We start from the raw sequence: 26,652 nt of genomic DNA on the forward strand, positions 1-26,652 counted from the left end.
ATATTTTGTAATACACTTTCTCTATAATATTTAGCTAAAACTCATAAAAACATCTTCCATCAACTCATTTATACATATATTTATAATAGTTATGCACAAACTTCAATTTATTCATATCTACATTTATATATCCTTTATATAATATTTTAATATAATTACTTTTCTTTATAAGCTTTCTCTTTCTCATTTAGTATATATTTATTATTTCTTTTTTCTTTTTCAATTATTTTATTTTACTTTAATTAATAAAATATGTTTAAAGATATAATATTTAAATGATGTAGAGAAATATATAGAGAATCTGATGTATGATATAATGTAAAACTTGGAGGTAAAATAGAAAAATTTGTATTTTGGAGAGGTATTTTAAAGGATGTAGTAGAGCACTCCCAATGGATGAGTTAAAATGTCTAATTCTTTATAATATAGAGAAAAAAAATGGTTAAATAGTCTTTCAATGAGTGATGTAAACTTATATTTTTTTACATAAATGAATAGTATTTCTCTATATGTAGTGAAACACTATTTATCAAGCTATAAATATTTTATTATTTCTTTATAAACTTTTGTATATATATGAGTGTAATACTATTATATTTAATTATTTTATTTATTAAAATAAATAAAATATTTTTTAAAAATATAATAGTTAAATGATGTAGAGAAAAAATAGAGAAGCTGATTTATGGTATAATGTAAAAGTTTGATGTAAATTATAAAAAAAATATGTTTTGGTGATGTATTTTGTAATACACTTTCCCTATAATATTTAGCTAAAACTCACAAGAACATCTTTCATCAACTCCTTTATACATATATTTATAATAGCTATGCACAAACTACAATTAATTCATGTCTACATTTACATATCATTTATATAATATTTTAATATTATTACTTTTTTTTATAAGATTTCTTTCTCCCATTTAGTATATATTTATTATTTCTTTTTTTTTTCAATTATTTTATTTTACTTTAATTAATAAAATATATTTAAAGATATAATATTTAAATTATGTAGAGAAATATATAGAGAAGTTGATGTATGATATATTGTAAAACTTAGAGCTAAAATAGAATAATGTGTATTTTGAAAGATATTTTAAAAGATGGAGTAGAACATCTATTGTGAGTGCTCTAAGTGAGATTTAATACTTAATTAATTTAGAGGGAGTTCAAGCTATTTGTACTAGACATTTAATAGGTCAACTAAAAAAAATTAGAAAACAAATTATGATATTTATTTATAAGATAATTTCCTTTTTATTTACATTTAAATTAATTATAATTGTAACAAACAGTAATTACCTAAGTATTGGTTGTATAAATTCTTTTATAAATAGCGAAAGTTCAATGATCCTATAAATAGGAGAAGCAAAATGAAACACAGGACAGATCTTTAAATGCCAAACTGTGCAAAAATCTTGCTTAAGAAGGAAAATCAATAAAACCGTCCAATGAATGTAAGTCAACTTATACAGAGCCGAATCACAAGTTTCTTTTTTATCATTCAATAATTGCAAAATATACAAAACTTATTATAAACTTACAGGGAATTCTCCCGTGTGGTGCACCCCCAAGTGTTTTTGGCGGGAAATATTTTTATTGGATTTTTTTTTAATTATGTACATTATAGTTATTTAAAGTATTTTATAAATTTTCATAAAATTCTAAATAATTTAGAGTGCCAAAATTAAAGTTCAAACATGTTACTTTCTACGTGCATAACAAAAATTAGTCACGCGTGTAACAATATGTTTTGAACTTAATTTTCGGCATTTAAATTATTACAAATTTTCTGAAAATTTACAAAATACTCTAAATAACTATAATATATACGATTATAACAAAAATTCGTTGAAAAATACTTTCCCAGCAAAAAACATCAAAATGTGCACTAGTATGCCCCTTTTGAGGATAAACAAGAGAATTCCCCTAAATTTTATATACACTTGTCATTGAGTAAAGCTGTCACTCTAATCTCCAATATGGTTGTAAAAGACATTTACAGTCTATAATCTATATTGCGGGCACTTTTAGACTTAAGAAATGGTCTGTTTAGTTTGTTACTAGCTCTCTTATTTGTCTCTAATTATATAAGGCACTTTTTGTACTCTTCCTTTATTTAAAAGGGAAATTTTAATATAAATGCTTGATAAAAGTTATAATTACACAAAAATACTAGGCATATTAAAATTTACAAAATAATGCTAATTTTTTTCACATTACCCAAAATGCCCTTTTCACTTCTTCCTCATTCTCATTTCTCTCTTCCCTCTTTTCTCTTCTTTCTTCCCTCTTTTTCTCTCTTATTTCACTCTCTCTCACCTCACAACACCACCACCACACTAAATATTATATTTCGAACAGATTTGGACATGATTTTTGGGTTTTTTTTGCGATTTTTTTCAGATCTGAAACTCTGAAATCTGCAAAAAATCGACATTGCTCGATGGTGGTTCGATGGTGCTCGATGCTAGCTCGATGAGACCTTCAAAATCATGATTTTTCATGAAAAAATGACTTTGCTCGATGGTGGTTCGATAGTAGTTCGATAGTGGCTCGATGGTGCTCGATGCCAGCTCGATGAGACCTTCAAAATCATGATTTTTCATGAAAAAATGACTTAGCTCGATGGTGGTTCGATGGTAGCTCGATAGTGGTTCGATAGTGCTCGATGGTGCTCGATGCAATTCTTGTAAGAGACATAATTTTTCACTCGGGTGTCCGTTTGGGGTGATTTTTTTTTTTGATTTTGGGTATTTTTTCAAGATCTACACGTTTGACATGTTAATATGCACATTTGTGAAGTGTAACACTTGTAAAAAATACAAAAGTGCAAACATACCTCATGGTTAAGACATCTTTTGGTATATTTTTATGTTTTAAACTTCCTAAATGTGCATATTAACATGTCAAACGTGTAGATCTTGAAAAAATACCCAAAATCAAAAAAAAAATCACCCCAAACGGATACCCGAGTGAAAAATTATGTCTCTTACAAGAATTGCATCGAGCACCATCGAGCACCATCGAGCCACTATCGAGCTACCATCGAACCATCATCGAGCTAAGTCATTTTTTCATGAAAAATCATGATTTTGAAGGTCTCATCGAGCTGGCATCGAGCACCATCGAGCCACCATTCGCTGGGGCCTTCAAGATCAAGATTTTCATGAAAAAATGACTTAGCTCGATGGTGGTTCGATGGTAGCTCGATAATGACTCGATGGTGCTCAATGCAATTTTTGTAAGAGACATAATTTTTCACTCGGGTGTCCGTTTGGGGTGATTTTTTTTTTGATTTTGGGTATTTTTTCAAGATCTACACGTTTGACATGTTAATATGTACATTTGGGAAGTTTAAAACTTAAAAATATACCAAAAGATGTCTTAAACATGAGGTATGTTTGCACTTTTCTATTTTTTACAAGTGCTACACTTCCAAAATGTGCATATTAACATGTCAAACATGTAGATCTTGAAAAAATACCCAAAATGAAAAAAAAAATCACCCCAAACGGACACCCGAGTGAAAAATTATGTCTCTTACAAGAATTGCATCGAGCACCATCGAGCACTATCGAACCACTATCGAGCTATCATCGAACCACCATCGAGCTAAGTCATTTTTTCATGAAAAATCATGATTTTGAAGGTCTCATCGAGCACCATCGAGCCACTATCGAACTACTATCGAACCACCATCGAGCTAAGTCATTTTTTCATGAAAAATCATGATTTTGAAGGTCTCATCGAGCTGGCATCGAGCACCATCGAACCACCATCGAGCAGTGTCGATTTTTTACAGATTTCAGAGTTTCAGATCTGAAAAAAATCGCAAAAAAAACCCAAAAATCATGTCCAAATCTGTTCGAAATATAATATTTAGTGTGGTGGTGGTGTTGTGAGGTGAGAGAGAGTGAAATAAGAGAGAGAGAGAGAGAGAGAGGGAAGAGAGAAGAGAGAAGAGAGAAGAGAGAAGAGAGAAATGAGAATGAGGAAGAAGTGAAAAGAGCATTTTGGGTAATGTACAAAAAATTAGCATTATTTTGAAAATTTTAATATGCTTAGTATTTATTTGTAATTATAACTTTTATCAAGCCTATATATTAAAATTTCCCATTTAAAATATCATTTTTCAAAATACATTTTAAAAAAACGATTCTTCATAAAGGAGCAAGAACATTGATGGCACCATATAAAATAATTTTTTTGTTAAAAAAATCTATAAATTGCTACTTATAAATAGACAAAGGATGTGAGCTCTAACTAGCATAATTATTAATGATTTAGACATGTTTTTAAAAGAAAATATATTTTTTTGTTTTATTACCATATTGTAAAGCATAAATTAAATTGTTTTTTTTTTGGATATCACACTAAATTTTGAAACTTGGAGAAACTTCTTTTTATAATTATGAGTTAAATGTGTAAATATTTTAATAAAAGTGTATAGGGGTGCAATTTATCTTTATTTTTTGCAAAACAACATTGCAAGGTTTAAGACTGGATTTCAATACAACAAAATTTATGGCCCAATTGTACCCTACAATGCAATTCAATTTTTGTTGGGCTTAGTTTTTACCTCGTACAATTTATTTGATCTGTGTAATTTTTTTTTTTGTTGTGAAAATTACATTTTATATAGATTTTTTAATAAAGTTTTAAAAAATATGATTTTTTTTTTTACAAGTATTATTTCATGGCTTTTTAAAACTTGTATTCCTTCCTATGGGATTTTTTTTTCCATATTTTTGTAAAAAAAATCATTATTATGCCATATTTTTGTAAAAAATCATTATTATTCCATATTTTTTTTCCCATAATCTGATTTTTTTAATTAAATTTTTCCATACAAACCAAAAAAAGTTTAATTACCATATTTTTGCATATTAATGGCTAAAAAGCCATATTTATGAAAAAATCTCTTTTTTTTTTTTTAATTTTATGGTATTAACATATATAAGGTATAGTTTAGTTTCATATCCATAAATTATATTTTGAAAACTAAGGATCATATTTTAAAAAAATACATTTTAAATACAAAAATGATTAAAAAAGCAGAAAATGAATTATTTAAAAAAAACTCTTTAAAATTAGACAACTTAAATATTTCATCCAAATAACATGAAAATTACATATATTCTGATTTGGGCCTTTCATTTGAAAAATACAAGCTGCAGTTGACCGATGTTTTTCCAAAAATATTGTTTTTATGTTCATTTTTATAATTTTATGCTAATTCGATATTCTTATTATAACTGAATATTTCTTTCCTATATTCTTAGTGCAATGTTTCTATGTATATACGGTATTTTTAAATCTTTACTATAATTTGATATTTTTATACATTTTAAATTTTTTTTTTTTTTTTGTAATCCCTTGTCATATTTTTGCAAACATTATAGGATGATAGTATTTTTTAAAATAAAAAGAAAAGGAAATAAAATCTTGTTTTTGTAAATAGAAAGCATCTTTCACTCATCGGTTTGGTCAACTATTTATAGGGGACTCCAAGGTGAATTACACATTTTTATAAGCGTCCAAATGTATACATTTGCGTACTTGCATTGGTTGTCTACAAATAAAAAAGGTCACCAAAAAAGAATTGTACTTTTGTCATACGCATAAAATAAAAATAAAAAAAACTCAAATAACTAATATGATGTTTTGTATTTTAATTCAAAAAATCACCTAAAATATTTTATTCACGTAAATACTATGTCACATCATAAAAAAATAACAGATTTAAAAAATAACATACCTGAAATAGAAAAGTTGATAGAATCTCAAATTTTTTTTCATTTTTTTGGATCTTAAAATACAACCGCTTAGTTGCTTACAATACTGATAAGATACCATTACTTCTTTATAAAAAAAACTTCATTTTTAGATTATATTATTAAAAATGTATTAAAAATTTCATTTAAAAGTTATTATGTAGTATACTAAAAGTAAATTTTGTTACTAAGTTATATGGTAACTTGTTATACTGTATTGTAACTCATTAGTTTCCAAAATAAGAGTGAATATAACGTAATAATAAGACACCATAATATAACCTAAAAATTATTAATCGATATCTTAAAATAACAATTTTTTTACAAATAAGTTTTGAAGATAATTAAATTGTATATGAAATAATATAGTATAAAAATATATTTTTTTTATAAAAAAAAATAACCAATTAGTATCTTATCGATATCGTAAGTAACCAAAATATTATTTTTCAAAACCTAGAAAAATAGAAAATCTGAGATTCCGTGAACTTTTCAATTTCATGTATATTATTTTTAAAAGTTGATATTTATTTATGACATAGCAAGACATTTTGTAAATAAAATTTGTTAAGTTAATTTTGTAATTATATTATGTTATACGTGTATAATTAAAAAAAATCTCCAAAAAAATAATATCATATAGAAAAGATAATAAAATTATAAGATCAACCATATGATAATAAATCAAATAAAAAATAGCAAAATTTGATTAAAATGTAGATTTCAATACATACATTTATGAATTGAAAATAAAAAAATAAAAAACAAAAGTTTATATATGTAAAAAAAAAATTATTCATATTAGGTGAAATAAAGAATAGTTAAGCCTGATTTAAGGATATGAATGAAGTAAAGTAATAATAGAATTAGATTAATAATTTTTTTATTCTTAAGTTGAGAGAACAACTATTATCAATTTAATAGAAATAAGTTTATTGTGAATATTTTTATTAAATATTATCAACTTTAAATATTAACTCATTTATAAAAATAGGAGTATTTTAGTTAGAAAAATATTTTAATCAAAATTAATTTCTGGGAACTATTTTGAATTTTTGGCAAAATAAAACGCTTAAAAATACATTTTCAAAACAAAAGATTCAAATGAGTAAAAATACAAATACAAGAGCTAAAACAGTATAAACTCATATTATTTTATTTAATTGCTAATTTTGTTGCCAAACATAATTCAAATTTAACTACCACTTAATATCCAATTCCAAACACGTCCTTGTCTTTTAAAATGGTATGTATTCACTGGTTTCTCAAATTACATAATATTAATTAGACATTATTTCTTTTTTTTGGTAAATACTTATTTGTATCATGTTTTTTTTATAGAAATATATATTTTGTACCTTATATTTTTAATAATGTTCATGTGATACTTTGTAATTTGAAATCATACATATTTGGTATCTTGAACTCAATTTTGATCAATAAAATTTAATCAATATGACCAAACTACACTTTATATGGATTTTAAATTCAAATTTATTTACTTAAATACATATAACTTAGGACAATTTAGTTATATTGATATAATTTTATCATTCAAATTTGAGTACAGAGTGCTAAATATGTATGATTTCAAATTACAAGATACTAAATAAGCATTATTGAAAACACAAGGTACTAAATATGTATTTCGATAGAACATAAAGTACCAAATGATTATATACCCTTTTTTTGAAAGCACATGAAGGTATTTTTTTTAAAACATAAGTTAAAAAAAATCACAACTATCAATGAATAGTAAAAATATCATAGGCCGAAGAAAGGATCTCATATATTGACGCAAGTTCCTAGTGTAGCCTAAGAATATACTTAGCTAAATCATGGCCCACTATATTAAAATTGCTATTAATATGAAACTGAACTACCCATAAATTTAAACACGAAAAAAAAATTAGACAAAAAAACAATAATATTATAAAAAAAAGGATGAATAGAAATTTTTCTCTAAACTATAGACCTTGTAGAGTTTTGTCCTTGAACTATTTTTTATAGCAAAAATTTCCCTTGAACTATGAAATGAATTGCAAGCATACCCCTTTTGTTACATTATCTTCATCTATAACGCTCAAAATGTGACTACCACTAAGGGGTAGTTGTAGTAAAATTGTGCGGTCGATCCACAAGGAGGTAACCTAAAACCAAAAGATTAGTAGAAAATAACTCAAAAAGTTAGTAACATGAAATAAATAAAAAATAGAAATGAAAATGGATTTGAAATTTTGGTATTGTCTTTTTGATGAAATTATAAAGTGAGATAAGTGAAATAAAAGTAAGGTGTAATCAAGAGTTTGAGAAATAGAAAGGTTTCAAGAATCATCCATATGCTTGTTTGGTTACTTAGTTACTTGATTTACAAAAATACACAAGTAAATAGTTCACATCCCAACATTTACTTGGAAAATCTAACATTAAAGTCCATATTCTTTTCTAACAAAAGTTCATTTGAGTTATAAAGTTCTTTACTTTAGGAGCACAATGTTAATCTTATGAAAAATCTAAAAAATGACAAAATACCCAAGGGCAATAATGCAATAGAAGATTAGACATAAAATTATGTATCAATATTACTTTTACTAATTAGAAGCACATAGAAAAAACATGACTAATCTTATGTACTATTAGCACAAGTAAATAAAGATAGCAAAATAGAGATGAGGATGAAAGAACATAAGTAACTCAAATACATTATATTAAGAACATAGTAAATCAAAGTAGCAAAATAACATCACTAGCATATTGAATCATTTATAACCTTCCTAGGAAGATTAGACCATTATGCTCATGATTCTCATAAAATTGTAAGAAGAAAATATGAGAAGAAAGTGAGTAGAAATTTTGCTATAATTTCTTTACTCTAAAAATTACATACCAAATATAAAAGAAGAGTCCCTATTTATAGAAGGAGAAAATGACTAAAAAGAAATTAAATTACAAATTGAGTCTACAAAATAAATTTGAAATATTAATAATAAAATATGATTTTAAAAAATCAAATTTTATTATTAACATTAACTTAGCTATTTAAGTGAATGGTCATTTTGCCATTTTTTCTAAAACACCACAAAATATGAGCTTAAGAGCTCAAAATGGAAATGTGCAAGACCCAAAACCCACAAAAATTGGGTTGAAAGGTGGCTGAAATTGACCAAATGCAGCCAATAGAGGCGCGCCACGTGTCCAAGTGGTGGCAAGCTTGGGCTTGTTTGGGCTCATTTTGGGCCTAATTCCTTTCAAAAATGCCACTTTTTCAACTTTTTTTTTTCAGTTTTGATTCTTTCTTTCTTCTTTTTTTTTATGCCAAAATGCAACTTTAATTCTTACAAAATAACAATAAATTAAATCATAATAAAAAATTTCATATTAATTCCATGAAAATATTAATTAAAACTTAATTTATTTTGACTATTAAAATCAATAAATGTGTATTTTTCACCACTAATCATTTCATTTTTTAAACAGTTTACTATGTAGCCACATGTCACATGCATAGTTACACTATGAGGGTTTATTTAACTAGCTGAAATTAGTTGAAATCGAGCTTATTGCGCTAAACATACAAAAATTAGTTATAAGAATATATATATATATATATACATATTCTTAAAATTTGTCATTATACAAAATTTGTCTGTTAGGACGTTGAATTCTGCCACATTAGCGCAACATCAACGCTACTTAAGCAAATTGTTTTAAAAAATGATTATATTTGCAACATCAATGCTACTTAAGCACATTTACAATAGTTGCTATAGTTCAGGATTATATTTGCCACAAAAAAAAAAAAAAAACCAAAGGGTCAAAGCTATGCAGAGTCAAGTCAAGGGAAGAATTTTCTATTTACCATATATAAAAAATTAGGGCACTTCTAATATGCAGGCATACGGAACACCCGCATAGGTGCAGTTTTAATATATTTTTTTTTAAATGAAGCCGTGAATTCTAACCAGTTAAGAAGACATGTGGGAGTCAATTACTAGCGTGGTTGCAGCATCCCATCTTCACTGCTGCAACCCTTTGCAGTTACCAAAGTACACGTTATTTTAGTTAAGAGTAACTGGCGTCAAAACCCCCTTATCTTTACATTTTGCTACACTTTACCCCTATTCTTTTTTTTTTTGCCGGCAATACCTCCCAATTCCCCATTCTCTTAGCAAATTTACAGTCCCCGTTAGTTTTTGTTGTTAACTGCCAATGAAGACACACATGGTTGTCTCTTATTCATCTACATCATAATTCATTAATTATTTATTTTAAATATTTATTAAAGAGTATTTAAATGAATTAAAATTAATTTAAAAAAAATAAATAAGAACCCAATTTATTTAAAACTAATTTTTATTTAAATTAAAAAAAACAAAACAAAAAATCTAAACCTAAAAATTGGATCAACAACCATGGAGATTACTCCCTCCCGTTCTTCACTTTTCCGCACCTCCCATTCTTCTCCTTTTTGCAGGTTTGGTCAACACCTATGGAAATTTGTGCGACTAGGGCAGCGGTGAGGATTGGGGCGACGAGATTTGAGATGGGGCGGGAGATCTGAGATAGGGCGTTGGGATCTGTGCAAGGGGGATCTAAGACGAGGCTGTGGGATCTGGTGCTTCATCGACGTTGCCAAGGTGGTGGTGTTAGCGCAAGGCATCTGAGTTTGCGGGCAGATGGTGGTGGTGGCACTTGGCATCAAAGTTTGTAGGTAGGTGGTGGTGCTTGGCGGGATTCTCATTTTTTGGGTATCATGGACTATCAACACATGAAGAAGAAGAAGAAGAAGAAGAAGAAGAAGAAGAAGAAGAAGAAGAAGAAGAAGAAGAAGAAGAAGAAGAAGAAGAAGAAGACGCCAGAGTTTGCAAATATGTATTTGGGGTAAGGATCAAGATTGGATTTTTGTTTTGAAAAATCTAATGGAAGCTTGTGTTGATGATGGTGAAGATTATTAGATTGCTTAGTATAGGGGTTAAGGGACTAAAATTAGATGTTAGGAAGAAGAATAAGAAGATGATGAAGAAGAAGAAGAAGAAGAAGATGATGATGATGATGATGATGATGATGATGATGATGGTGGTGGTGGTGGTGGTGGGGTTATCGGTAGAATTAGAGTTTTTTAGTTTTATTTTTATTAAATTAATAAATCTAAATTTAGAATAATTAAAAAAAACCAAAATATCATAATAAGGTTTTCTAGAGAGAGAGTGTCTGCCTTCTCTCTTGATCTGGTTTTCTTCTTAGTTAGGGCTGTGCTATGGCAGGAGGTTCTAAGGTCAAGAAGAAGAGAGGAGGGCCTAAACGAGGACCTCCTTCTTCGGCAGATTCGCGGAAAACTAAATCGGTGATGGATTTGATTGGGGTTGAGCCGATTGTCTTCTCGGACGATGAGGAGGCGAGAGAATTTCGTCCATCAGAGTCTCATCTGGTGAAGGATAATATAGCAAACTCTTCAAATTTGTCTGGTTTGGAATCGCACGGACAGAGTTCTGCTAACATTGGAGGTAAGATCTGGACTCACTCAAATCTTGGTGCTTGTTCTTTTGACCGAAATGATAAGGGGTTTCAAGGTGTGGATAGTTCGAGGGATACAGTTGGTGAGGAATTGCAAGACTGTGATAATCTTGATTCAGGCATAATCAAGATTGATATGGAAGACATTGAGGAGGAAGTGAACTATTGGATATCATCTGTTGTTTGTTATGTGTTGGGGGCAAATCCTCCTTTGCCTGTTTTTGAAGGATTTTGTAAGAGGATGTGGAAAAATTTGGGAATAGATAAGGTGGCAACAATTGGCTCTAGTGTATTCATAGTTCGGTTTGATACAGTGGAACAGAGGAATCAAATTTTACATAATGGTATTCTTTTCTTTGATAAAAAGCCATTGGTCATGAAACCATGGAATGCTCAGGAGGAGTTTAGGAAGGAGAATTTTCAGAAAGTCCCCATTTGGATTAAGTTATCGAATTTAGAACTCAAATATTGGGGAGAGAAATCTTTGTATAAGATTGTTTCACAGATTGGAAAACCATTACAGATTGATCCAATTACTAAGGCTAAGGAGAAACTGAATTTTGCTAGGGTCATGATAGAAGTTACTGTAGATCAAGAATTTCCTCATGTTATTAGTTTTTTGAATGAGCAAGATAAGCAAATGGATGTCATGGTGGAGTGTGAATGGAAGCCAAGTTTGTGTCTGGTGTGTAAAGGTTTGGGTCATGATGCAAATCAGTGTAGGAAGAAGCAAGGGCAGCAGGTCTGGGTTCCAAAATCTACAGGGCCAATTTATACAAAGAAGATTAAGGAGGTAGATAAAGATGGTTTTTCAGCTTGTTACTGGGAGAGGCAAGAAAAATGAAGGAGAGGTTTCCAAGGATAAGTTGAAATCGAAGATAGTGGAGGTAACTAGGAATTCATATCAGATGCTTGGAGAGATTTGTGATGAGGTTTGTTGAACAGAGAAGGAAAAGGACAACACAGGAGGAGGGGGAGTACCTCCTGTGGAGTATGGATAAAGTTATTTCTTGGAATGTGAGGGGTTTGAATAAAACTAATAAGCAAATTAAGGTTAAAAAACTCATTAACAATAAGAAGATTAGTTTGGTTGGCCTCTTAGAGACAAGGGTTAGAGCTCAGAATATGGGAGCTTTATTCCTAAGAATATTTCGGGATTGGTGTTTTACATCTAATAGTGCTTGGCACAATAATGGTAGGATTATAGTAGCTTGGGACCCTACTGTTTTTTCTATGGATATTCAGTTCTGTACAAGTCAGTGCATTCACTGTTGGATTGAACCAAAGAATGGTTTAAAGCCTTTTTACTGTACTTTTGTTTATGCTTTTAATGAAGAGGTTAAAAGAGCTGTTCCTTGGGATGATTTAAGGCGATTGAGATCGAAGAGTCCTTGGGTTCTTCTAGGTGATTTCAATGCTACTGTTAATAATGAGGAGAGGATTGGAGAAAGGGTTAGGACCCTTCATTCTGAGGCTTTCCGTGAATGTCTGCTTGATTGTGATTTAGAGGATGTTCATTTTAATGGCTTCTATTTCACTTGGAGTAATAAACAGGATCAACCGGATAGGATAGTTGCTAAATTAGACAGAGTTTTGGGGAATAGTACTTGGATGGAGGTTTTTGAGAAGGCTTCGGTTTGCTTCTTACCTGAAGGTTTATTTGATCACTCTCCTTTAGTGTTATCTCTTAGTAATCTGGTAGTGTTGGGAAGGAAGCCTTTTAAATACTTCAATATGTGGCAGCGTTTTTCTATGTATAATGAGGTAGTTTCTGAAGCTTGGAGGGGTACTGTTCAAGGGGTCCCTATGTTCAATGTGATCACTAAACTTAAAAGGGTGAAAGTAGCTTTAAAGCAAATGAATAATCACCATGTGGGAGATGTTAATCCATTATATACTCACTTTATTTCTGAGTTGGAAAGAGTCCAGCAAGCAGTACATAGAGAGCTTCAGAATCCTCAATTAGTTGAAGAGGAAAAGAGAGTTCGGATTGAGCATGAAAGGATTACAGGGATTTATCTGGATTTTTTGAGGCAGAAATCAAGATTGTTGTGGCTACATCAGGGTGATGCTAATACTCATCTGTTTCATAGAAGCCTTAAGAGTAAAAGGAAGCAAAATACTGTTTTGGCTATTCGAGATGCCTCTGGGAATTGGCAGGATACAGCTGAAGGAGTCCAAAAAGCTTTCATTGATTATTATACTCATTTGTTGGGTGATAAAGTGCACAATAGAATCAAGGTCAAAGTTAACATCATTGAGGAGGGTCCGATTCTTTCTTCTAGAGATACTCAAACTTTGCTTCGGCCTTTTGGGAAGGAAGAGACCCGTGAAGTAGTATTCCTCCTGATAAAGCTTCGGGACCGGATGGATTTAATAGTTCTTTTTTCCAAAAGCATTGGGACCTTATTGGTGAAGAGGTTAGTGAAGCTATTCTGTCTTTTTTAGAGAGTGGTAAGTTGTTAAAGGAAATTAATGCAACTATTATAACTCTTATTCCTAAAGTTGTTTGCCCTGATCATGTTAGTGATTTTCGGCCAATTTCTTGTTGTAATACCTTATATAAGGTGATTTCTAAGCTCCTTTGCAGTAGATTGAGGGAGGTTTTGCATTCTTTAGTTGCTGAAACGCAGAGTGGTTTTATTAAAGGTAGATCCATTGGTCAGAATGTGTTGATCTGTTAGGATTTAATGAAGCATTATGGGAGGAGTAATTGCAAACCAAGTTGTCCTATTAAGATGGATATTAGGAAGGCTTATGATACTTTGGATTGGGATTTTCTAGAAGAAATGATGAAGGCATTCGGTTTCCCTAGTAAATTCTTGCAGCTGCTCATGGTGTGTGTGAAAACTCCCAAATTCTCACTTATGATTAATGGTACTCTTCATGGTTTTTTCAGTTCTAAGCGGGGATTGAGACAAGGTGACCCGATTTCACCTTTACTCTTTGTGCTTTGTATGGAGTATTTGAATAGAATATTGAAGAAGGTGTCTCGGAATGAGAAGTTTAGATTCCATGAAAGATGTGAAGATCTTCAACTCACTCATATGTGTTTTGCTGATGATGTAGTTCTTTTTACGCATGGAGATTTCATTTCCATTTATTTGATGTTGCAAGGCTTTGAATGATTTTCTAAGTCTTTAGGGCTTCAAATTAATTCTAGCAAAACAGAGATTATCTGTAGAGGTATGGAGGAAGAAGAGGTTCAAAGGGTGCTTAAGGTTTCTAAGTTTAAAGAAGGGAGATTGCCTATCAAGTATCTTGGTATTCCTATTAATGCCAAGGGCATTTCAGCTGGTGATTGTGATTATCTTATTGATAATATGGTTTCTAGAATTAAAAATTGGAATTGGAAGCACTTATCTTTTGCTGCTCAATTAGTTCTGATTAATGCAGTGTTGGTCTCTTTGCATTCTTAATGGGCTCAAATCATTATTTTTCCTAAGCAGGTTTTTCATAGAGTAAAAGCTATTTGCAGGGCTTTCTTGTAGAAAGGGGATTCAGATTATGATGGAGCTGGAAATGTGGCCTGGGAGGATGTGTGCAAGAGTAAAGCTCAAGGGGGTTTGGGTATTAGGGATGTTGAGTTGTGGAATATTGCTGCAATAGGTAAATATGCTTGGGCAGTGGCTAAGAATAAAGAGAGTTTTTGGGTTAAATGGGTTCATTCAATCTATCTTAAAGACACATCTTGGTGGGAATATGAAGCTTCAGCTAATACAAGCTGGTAGTGGAGAAAAATTGTGGCAGTAAAGAATAAGTTGAAGAGTTTATTTACTTTACAGTCTTTCTGTGATTTTGAGTACAGTATCAACAAGGTTTATTGGAAGTTGAAGTTGTATGATTCCTCTGTGAAGTTATCCTGGACTCGTGTTGTTTGGAGTAATCAAAACATTCCTAAGCATTCTTTTGATCACTTGGCTTGCTCATCTTAATCGGCTTAGGACCAGAAAGTGTCTCTATCAGCATGGTGTTATTAAGGTTTCTTCCTGTCTGATCTGTGGGCAGGGGGAAGAAGATATAAATCATCTCTTTTTTTGCTGTTATTATAGTAGTAATTGTTTGACTCAAATTTCAGATTGGTTAGGGTGGCATATAAATGCTAGACAGTTGAATGGTTTGATTAGGTGGCTGTCAAATGTTAAAGGTATTTCTCAGATCAGGAAAGGTGTTTATTCCATGGCTTTGGCTCAATGGTTTATCAGATCTGGAAGGTGTGAAATATTGCTCTTTGGGAGTATAAAGTTGTGAATTTGCACTATATAGTTAGACATATTAGAAGAGAAATTACAGACAGAAGTCATTTTTTTAAACAGTAAAAAGATCACTGGTATAAATAGGAGATGGATTGGGTTGTTAAATGTATAGCTTTGATTGTTCTGTTTTTGGCTTTCCTTTTAGGATAGCTGTAGGTTGTAAATTTTTTTGTTTAATGGAAGTTTTATTACTTATCAAAAAAAAAAAATTAGAATAATTTATTTAAATATATATTATTATTAATAGATTACATTATTTTTAATTATTTAAGGACTTAAATTTATTAAAAATTAGTTTTAATATTATGAATTATGATGAGGTGAATAAGAGATAGCTACGTGTGTCTTCGTTGGCAGTTAACAACAAAAACTAATGGAGGTTGTAGATTTGCTAACATAATGGGGGAATTGGGAGGTATTGTCGACAAAAAAAAGAGAATAGGAAATTAAGTGTAGCAAAAGATAAAGATAAAAAAGTTTTGCCGCCAATTACTCTTGAGTTAGCGAGGCAGTTTCCAATAAATACATCATCTGCACAGGTTTAATTAAGGTAAATGTAATAAAATAAAATTAAGAGAACATGTTCATACTTAGGGGGTGTTTGGTATTGAAGTTTGATTTGGTGGGAACGAGAATGTCAAATCTAATGGGGGTTGTAGGTTTGGTAAATTTATTTTTAATGGGTTGGGGGTTTGTATTTCCAAGTGAGTCCTATTTTTTAGTTTGATTTGAGAGTAATCTTAACCCCTTTAAGCACTTGACTTTCACATTTACTTATTCTAAACCCTCTCTAATTATACTCCTACAAACTCAAATTTCGTTTCAAACATCCCTTGGTGAACTTGTATGAGACTAGTTCATTGTTTATTTGTGTAAGGTAGGAAAATATTTATAAATAATTAACTCTCGTATAAGTGAACAAGTAATTAGTTTAAAACTCATTCAACTGGAAAAGAAAATTTATAATAAAATAAATAGTGACGAATGCACAGTCAAAATATAAGTTTTTAGTCATTATTATCCCTTTCTTTACTACAAATTTACCTTCAATAATTAGATATCAAAACTGAGTAATATATACAAACAAGGACATATTCGTAAATTCACCTTGGGGAAATTTTCATTTTTATTTTTTATTTTTTTCGCTAATTTTGGGAAGCTTGTTCCATACTATTCTCAATCGACCATATTACTACTGTAAATATATTTACCCCTAGTGAATCTTATTTCATGGAAAGGAAGTATTAATTAATCTATATATATACATATATATATATCTTCTATATAATAAGTGTATAGATAACGAAAATTTTTAGTTTTAAATATCTTTTATTTTCTTAATATTAACTTTAATGGAATATTTTTATATTTAATAGAATATTCTTATATTTAACGATAGTTTGTAAACACTTAAATTTAAATAAAATAAAATAAATTATTTAAAAAAATTAAAATATGATATATTTGAGATATTTTACAATTATAATTATTTAAAAATAATAAATAATTAAAAAAATTAAAAAATGATATTTTTTAGATATTTTATAATGATAATTATTTAAAAATAATAAAATCATACGTTTTATAACTTAAATAAAATTTTAATAAACTTAAACAAAAATAAATAAATTATTTAATTAAAATAAGAATTTATTTAAAATTTATATGACATTAATATAAATTTAATAAAAATAATTAATAAATTCTATAAATAAAACTAAGCAAACGCGGATATTGCACGTTGCTTGTAACTAGTAAGTATATATATATATAAATGAGAGCTTTAAGGAGATTACGTGACACTCTAAAATCTCTTCAAAAGACTCTTTCTATTTTCTCTTTTAATCTATTTTTTTTTATTAATTAATATAAAAAAATGTTGTTACATGTAACTAATTAATATAAATTTAGTTAGACATTAGTTTAAATTAAAATAAGATATTTATAAGATGTTATTATTTAAATTAATAATATTATATAAAAATATCTTTTCTTGAAATCTATATATTTATATAAAGGATATCATTAAGGAGATGATATGACACTCTAAAATCTCTTCAAACTACTATATCTATTTTCTCCTTTAATCTAATTTTTTATTCATTTTATAGATTATAACAATAGTAATTAATTATAATTCTACTTCTTACTACTTATCATTAAAAATTACTAAAAAATAAAATTAATTTAAAAAAATGTACCATGCACGTTTTTCCATGTAGTTACACATTAGTTTCAATTTAAATGAGATGTTTATATTAATTTTCTTATTCATTTTATAAATTATAATAATAGTAAATAATTATAATTCTACTTCTTAACTACTTAATCAATAAAAATTACTAAAAAAAATTAATTTTAAAAAAATGTACCATGCACGTTTTCTCATGTAATTTCACATTAGTTTAAATTTAAATAAGATATTTACATATTAATTACTTAAATCTTTAAAAATCTTAATTACTTAATTATTAAAAATCTATATCTATATATTTATATAAATGAGAGCATTAAGGAGATGAAGTGACATTCTAAAATCTCTTCAAACTACTCTATCTATTTTCTCCTTTAATCTAATTGTTAATTTATTTTTTAGATTATAATAATAGTAATTAATTCTAATTCTACTTTTTAACTACTTATCATTAAAAATTACTAAAAAATAAAGTTAATTTTAAAAAATGTATCATGGACGTTTTCTCATGTAGTTACACATTAGTTTAAATTTAAATGAGATATTTATATTAATTTTTTTATTCATTTTATAGATTATAATAATAGTAAATAATTCTAATTTTAAAAAATATACCATGCACGTCTTGTCATGTAGTTACACATTAGTTTAAATTTAAATAAGATATTTATATTAATTTTTTTATTCATTTTATAGATTATAATAATAGTAAATAATTTTAATTCTACTTCTTAACTACTTAATCATTAAAAATTACAAAAAAAAATTAATTTAAAAAATGTACCATGCACGTTTTCTCATGTAGTTACAAATTTATTTAAATTTAAATAAGATACTTATATATTAATTACTTTAATCATTAAAAATCGTAACTACTTGTTTAACGCCCGAAACGTGCATCCACTAAGCGGTGGTTGTAGTATAGATCGGGCAGTCGATTCCACAAGGAGGCAAAGAAATAAAGTGAATCAATAAATAAAGTTTAGAGATAAATAATGTGAGGAAAATAGAACAATTGGTATTTATGTTGTTTTTGAAATTTAAAGATTAGAAATAAAGATAGAATAAAGTGTGATGTAACAATAGGTAACAAGTAGGAAAGATCAAGAGTCATCAATATGCATACTTATTTATTTGGATCTTTGATTCACAAAAGTCACACAAATGAGAAGTTCAGATCCCAACTATTCATTTGGAAGATTTAACATTGAAGCACAAATATGTTTTACAAAAATGTATTCAAGTGATTATTATTCTTTACCATGGAAAGATGAGATAAATCTTATGAGAAATCTAAAAATGACATTATACCATTGATCATAATGCAATAAAAGATTGGACATAAAACCTAACACAAATATTACTTTTACTATTTATAAAATACATAGAAAGAGCATGACTAATTCTATATAGATTTAGCAAAAGTAAATATATATGAATGAGATGAAGAAAATTATAAAGATATTATCTATATTATTTCACTAATTTGATAATACATTGAAAGTGCTTGACAAAATCTATATACTATTAGTAAACATAATTATAGATAACAAGATGAAGGAATAGAGATGAAAGAAAATAAATCACTCAAATATATAAACTTTAAGCGCATGGTGAATCAAAAATACCAAACAAAGTCATATGCATATAGGATCATCCTAACCTTCCTAAGAAGGTTAGCCTATTATGCTAGACATTCTCATGAAATTCTAGAGAGAAAATATGATAAATGAGACTAAAATTTGGTAGAGTTTTGCTACCTAAAAATTACATACAAAATATAAAATGAGAGTCCTTATTTATAGAGGGAGAAAATGACTAAGGAGAAATTAAACAACAAAATGGGGTTTACAAATAAATATGAAATATTAATAATAAAATATGATATTGAAAAATCAAATCTTATTATAAATATTAACCTAGTTATTTTGGTGTATGGTCAATATGCCCTTTTTCTAAAATACCACAAAGTGTGAAATTTAAAGCTCAAAATAGCAATTTTGCAAGGCCCAATACCCACAAAACATGAGTTGAAAGTGGCTGGTGGCAGATGAGGGTTTTGACTCATTCCTAGCCAATGGGGATGCGCCATGTAGGCACTGGCTGGGAGGGTTGGGCTTGCTGCGTTGGAGTTTGGTTGAGTCGTTGGCCTGCCTGGGTTTGGTGATGGGCTTCAGCTACGTTGAAGGAGGAGCTTTGTTGCTTTGGGCCTAGACGCTGCATTGGGCGTTGGAGAGGGACGGAAGGCTTCAGATGGTTGAAGAGGGATTATGTTGGGCTATGGAGGCTGACAGGTGGCAAGAAGCTGAAGGAGGACACGTGGCGCGCGCTGGAGTGCTGCTGAGATGCGTGGCACTAGGACAAGGCGCCACATGGCGCTGAAGGTGGAGAAAGAGGCCAGCGGGCCTGGGCTGATTTGGGCCGAATTTTTCAATGTTCAAGTTGCAAAAATGCCAAAATTTCCTCATTTCTTCAATTTTATTTATTTATTTCTTCTTTATTTCCAAGTGCCAAAAAATCAATTAAATCCTACAAAATAAAACAAACTAAATTAAAATTAAATATTTTCATTTATGAATTTAATCATATTAATTTGATGAAAATATTAATTAAAACTTAATTTATTTTGATTATTAAAACCAATAAATGTGTATTTTTGAGCACTAATCACTACTTAATTATTGAAAATTACTAAAAAAATAAAATTAATTTAAAAATAATGTACCATACACATTTCCTCATGTAGTGTTTCTTATTTGCTGTCTTAATAATAATAATATAATAAAATGTACCATACACGTTTTCCCATGTATTTTTTAATTAAAAAAATACTTAAAATTAAAATTAATTCAAATTCAATACTAAAATATCTTAACAATTAAAAATATCAATATGTATATATATATAATATTAATTTCATTAAATAGTTATTTAGTTTCATGGCTTGACTCTCAATTGCTCAAGAGAATAGTAATCAATAATTCTAATTTCAATGTATTTTATCTCTCTATCTCTATATGAATATATGTGTGTATATATATACAAATTGTATATCTAAAATTATTGATTTGTGTATATCCTATGAGTATCATTTTCAAGTGTACCAACATTTCCTTAAGTTTTTCGTGTATTATACACAAGTACATGACTTTCAATATATACTATGCATATTTTTACACACGCATGAATATCAAACTATGTTGACACTGCAATATCTCAAAAAGTATTTTCAAGTAAGTTTTGTGTACCTAACAAATATAGAGAGAACTCACCGATTGAGACCCACATATTAAATAAGAAATATAAGAGCCAAAGCGATGTTCCTGGGAAATGTGTATTTATTTATGGTTGATTTATAGATTTTTGTATTTTTCTTACGTTTTTAGAAGGAGAATAAATTGAATATGGATCAAAGTGCTATGATATTGTTTACTATATGTACTGAAAAAGTATATTTGTATCTTCGAATTTAATTAGCTAACCGAGTATTGGTATTAGTATTATTTGATTTTTGGTTCTCTACATATATATTTTCTTATTATATTATAATTATGCATTTTATTCAAAAGTGGATTGTTGTACAAAATTGAAATTCCGTTTTTAGTAATTACCAAATTAATTAAACCAAGTAAATTAATTAAAGTGTGGAATGGTAATTAACTGTTTACACAGATTACAGTTCTGTCGGGACAGAAACCAAACTTGTCACGACAGAAACTGAACACAATAAAAAGACAGTGCAAAACAATAAAGAACACAACGAATTTTTACAAGGTTCAGAAACTCTTTCGGATAACCTACTCCTTGGGGCCACGCCCAGAGAATAAAACCAATTAATAAAGAATCACAAGTACAAAAACATTGACTTAAACAAAACAAGACTCCCTCTTGAGATTTGCCGCAACTTGTTGTACTTCTCTTCACTAATCTGATCTTGATTGAAACGCTCAACCACTTGAACTCCCTTCAATGGCTAGCGAGTGCTTGCATCCTCCCGACGCAAGGCTTGTACAAATCTTCTTCTGAAGACTACAAACATTGTGTTCAAATTACAATGTGTATTCACTCACGAACATAGTATAAACTCACCACTAAACACTAAACACACATATTTCTACAAGATCACGTGAATACTTATGATCTTGAATACAAAGAGGAACTCTCACAAATATTACAATAAAGCTCACGAATAATGCACCAAAGAGTTCGCTTTTTCTCACTGCCTTTAGAGCCCTATTTATAGAGTCTTTTTCGTGCTCACAAAGGCAGAGAAAGAATTCTTCCAATAAAGGCAAGAATCACAGTAGTTATTCTTGATTGATGAAGAGTTGCCTTTTTTAGAAAATGCTGATCCGACAGATGCGATATCGGTGGGGACAGCTCAGACCTGTGTCGGATCAAAACAAGCTAAAAAAGGAAACAATAATTAATGACATTAAGAACCAGTTTCCTGATTGCAATCCTTGAGCTGCACGAAAATATATCAGCAAATAATCCAAAAACAACTTTGGGTAAGTATCGAATATTTGCAATAAACTTTGTTTCCTTTATAAATAAAATGAGACAATATAGGCTAAATAAGGAAGCACATTATTGTCCAAAATTCACACAAAAGGAAAGTGGTTTTCCGAAAATATCAATAAAGGAAACCAAACAATTCCGAAAATTATAATAAAGGGAAACAAACATTTCCGAATATTATAATAAAGGGAAACAACTAATTCAACGAATTTTATCTTTTAAGAAAAAGATATTTCTATAAAATTGCCAATAAGGATTAACAATAAATATTATAATTATTATCATCAATCATCAATATTAATAATTGTATTTTTCTCTCATTTGATATTTTCTTAAGCTTGTGACAAAACGATATTACTATTGATATTGTTTGGATTTGTGATTTGTTTTCACTATAGTAAATAAATGTTATTTCTAGATTGCAATTTTAATAGACATTCTAGCAACAACAAAAGATGTGGAGGTTGATGTGAAGCACGAAAAATCCTTTTTAGAAACAAGGAACACATTATGAATTAAAAAGAATATCAATAAAAATAAATAAATTAATTAATTTAAAATTTTAAAAATCAAATAAATCATTTTCAAGTTATACATATTCATGTGCTTAAACAAATGCAACAAATTTTTTTTCTCATTTTTCTATTCTAATTTTTTTTAATTTATGATGAATAATGATAACAATAATAATGATAATAAATATAATAAATGATTGTTTAAATTATTTATGTTTTTTATTTTAACGTAGTTTTATAAAAATATATCTTAACAACATATATAATTTAAATTTAATTTTAATTTGATTTATTTAAACGATATATAATTTGAATTCAAATTCAATTAGATATTTAATTATGACAACTGTTTAATTAAATTATAAATATAAATAAACATTATTTTTTCTCATTTTTTATTTTACTTTTCTAATTTATGGCTATTAATTAATTAAGGAAAAAACTTTTTCTATTTTCTCTTTTTTATTTTAATAATAAATATAATAGGTATGAATTAAAATATCTATATATAATAATAAAGTCTATCTATTTATATTTTTAACATTTTGACAAACACACGGGATCCAAATATTAGTTTTTAACAATAAAGGATCCAAACGGTAATCAACCAAAATACATGTGGTTCAAATAATCTATCTTTATATTCCTATTTTTAACATTTTGACAAAACACAAGGTCCACAAGTTAATTTAAAAAAATAAATAGTCCAAATGGGTAATCGGCTAAAATACAAGGTTCAAAATGGTGTGAACCCTTATAGAAAACATAAATTATATATATTTATATAGTTTACTTTTTACAAATAATTTTTAACATTTTGAATAAATATATGGTCCAAAGGTTATTTTAAAAAAATAAAGAATCAAAAGGAATAATCAACCAAAATATAGTGTTCAAATAATCAATCTATCTATTCCTATTTTAACAATTTGAAAAAACTTGAGGTCTACAAGTTAATTTTTAAAAATAAAGGTCCCGACAGGTAATCAGCTAAAATACAAGATATAAAATGATGTGAACCCTTACAGAAAACATAAATTATATAAACATATATAATTTAATTTTTATAAAAGTTTGTAAAGGAATATGATACGTGAGTATTGCCATTCATTGAGTCAAAATATATACAAAGATATAAGCTGCCATTTAGGCTTGAATATAGGAACTGTTGCTATGATTTCCTAAGATTAGCAATATTCTAGGTAACTAAATAATACAAAGTCAATAACAAATAAATACAAATTATATTACATAATTAATGGTATATCTATCACACCTCCGCAGTCGAAGCGGGATGTTATCGAATGTTTAGACTGTCCCGAAAGTCATCAAAGAGTATGCGTGTGAACCCTTTTGTAAATATGTCAGCAATCTGATAACGTGACGGGATATGAAGGACAAGCACTTCGCCACGTTTAACTTTTTCACGAACAAAGTGAATATCCATCTCAATATGTTTAGTGTGTTGATGTTGTACTGGATTTCCCGAGAGGTATATTGCACTTACATTATCACAATATACAAGTGTTGCCTTGTGGACCGGACAATGAAGTTCCAGGAGTAAATTTTGGATCTAGTAGGATTCGAAGACTTAGACAATGTGGGTTGACGTTTAGAGGACCATGAGATTAGGTTGTCACCAATGAATAGACAATAACCAGAGGTGGAGCGACATGTGTCAGGAAAACCACCCCAATTAGCATCCGTATAAGAAAGAAGAGAGTCAAGCTTAGACTTATTCAAAGGCAAACCATAATTAATCGTTCCGTGAATATAGCGTAATATACACTTGAGAGCATCCATGTGCTCGACTTTCATCCATGTGCTCGACTTTCAGATCATGCATATGTAAGCATACCTGTTGAATTACATAGGAGATATCTGGCCTGGTAAAAGTAAGATATTGCAAAGCACTTGCTAGACGTCGATATTTAGTTGGGTCCTCATAAGGCTGGTCGGCAGAAACACTGAGTTTCCCCTTTGTGTCATGAGGAGTGGGACACGACTTGCAACCTGTCATACCTGCTCGTTCAAGGATTTCCTCGGCATATTTTGTCTGTGAGAGAAAAAGGCCATATGCAGACCAAATTACTGCAATACCCACAAAATAACTCAGCTGTCCCAAATCCTTCATTGTGAACTCTGAACTGAGAAGCGACATGATAGATAATCGAAGAGCATCGGACGAGGCTGTGAGAATTATATCATCAACATGTTTATCGTGAAAAATATACTTAGCTGACGTGGCAAATCAATGTGCACGTGGGTTGCACGTGACTATTTAGTGATTACATTCAGGTCGACCAACGACCAAATTATAAGCTACTCGATGGATTCAAGAAAGATGCTGAACAGTGCGGTAGAAGAAGTGCTGACATATGCGACCAGGGTCTGGTCGTAGTAATGAAGCCAGAGTTCAAATATAGTTATAAGTCAGATATTTCTAAGATATTTGATCCTATTTTTATGTAAAGATTATGATTTATGTTATTATTCAGATATGCTTGTAACAAAATGAAGACACGACCCATTGGCCCATATGTACATCCTTGAGCCTATAAATAGGATTCAAAGAGATTCATTCAAGGGGGGAGTAATTTGTATTCAGAGAGAACTAGTGCTTTTTATACACGACTTTTGTATCCTTTTTTGGAGATTGTGAAACTCAGTGAACTCTAGTTTGCTGATTGCAGGTTTCATAATACATCAGTAAAAACACTGAGTAGAAGTAGGTTACTATCAAGATCTAGGGCTGAACCACTATAAACCCTTGGGTTGTTTAGTTCTTGCATTCAGGTTATAAATCCTTATCGTTTTTGTGACTTCGTGTTGTTGGCTAAATCATTAGTCAACATTTTGGTGCTTTCATTGAGAGTTAAACTCAAGACCTTCAAGAAAATCAATGGCAAAAACCTTCAGGAAAGCGGGTCAGACAGGGCAGTCTTCTGGAAGTATGTCAAACCAACCTCCTTCACAAGATGTAGCGGAGGACGAGCCATAAGTGGAACTGGAAGAGGAGGAGATGGATGCTGAAACCTTGCAAACAACTTTGATTGTATTGCAAGAAGAATTAGCTACTCTGAGAGCCAATCAAGAAATGTGGCTGAGACAATGGTGCTGTAGCAAATGTAGATTGACCGGCAACGCCAAGAACCGAATGAACATCAGGCTGACATGGATCGCTGGCAGAGAGATGCCACAGCGGCTTTGGAAGCGGCCATTCAATTGGCACGAGGACAACCTGCACCTACCCCCAACTGGATCAGCCACCCAACACTCACCCTCAACGAAATCCACAGTCAGAGCATCCCCAGTACTATCACGATCCACCACAACCAAGGAATCCTCAAGGACCAGAGCAACCTCCCGCTACTCAATAGGAAAGACCAATCCAAAATCCTGACAGAAACAACGAGCAGCAACCACCCTCTTGAGATGGTCGAGATAACGTTCAGCAACAAAGGTAGAATAGGGTTGAGCTGCATCCCCAATGTCTTTGATCGACTAGGTGTAAGCGAGCAAAGGCGTAGGGATGAAGATATGAGGGATGTACTCAATAATCGAAGAGAAAGATACGGCGAGTACTTCCCCCCAGCTCCGGTCGCTCCAGCAATACCAGATGTTGTACTTGCCCAGATAGATGCCTTGAATCAGGTCGTGCAGCAAATAATTGGGAGTAAGACGTCCCATATAGAATTTGATTGGAGAAAAGGCACCCCATTTGTTTATAGAATTGTTGTGGCAGAGGTTCCAAGTAAATTTAAGATGCCAATTCTACCCAATTTCATAGGAGGGGAAGATCCAGTATATCACGTGAACAAGTTTGAGATACAGATGGACATCCAAAATATGTTAGATGATGCTCGGTG

General features: G+C 29.8%; 1 protein-coding gene across 1 annotated transcript; it reads left to right on the forward strand.

Annotated features, from left to right (window-relative positions):
* Positions 1-12,290: 12,290 nt before the first annotated feature.
* Positions 12,291-13,745, forward strand: LOC133791548 (uncharacterized). Its single transcript, XM_062229470.1, has one exon. It carries the CDS (start codon positions 12,291-12,293, stop codon positions 13,743-13,745), a length of 1,455 nt encoding a protein of 484 aa, XP_062085454.1.
* Positions 13,746-26,652: the final 12,907 nt, after the last annotated feature.

This window comes from Humulus lupulus, chromosome 7 (genome assembly GCF_963169125.1).
Source record: "Humulus lupulus chromosome 7, drHumLupu1.1, whole genome shotgun sequence".
In the NCBI taxonomy this organism is placed as follows: domain Eukaryota; kingdom Viridiplantae; phylum Streptophyta; class Magnoliopsida; order Rosales; family Cannabaceae; genus Humulus; species Humulus lupulus.

What these genes read in the sequence shown, in the direction of transcription:
- LOC133791548 (XM_062229470.1), top strand. Translation starts at nt 12,291, where the DNA reads ATGGATAAAGTTATTTCTTGGAATGTGAGGGGTTTGAATAAAACTAAT.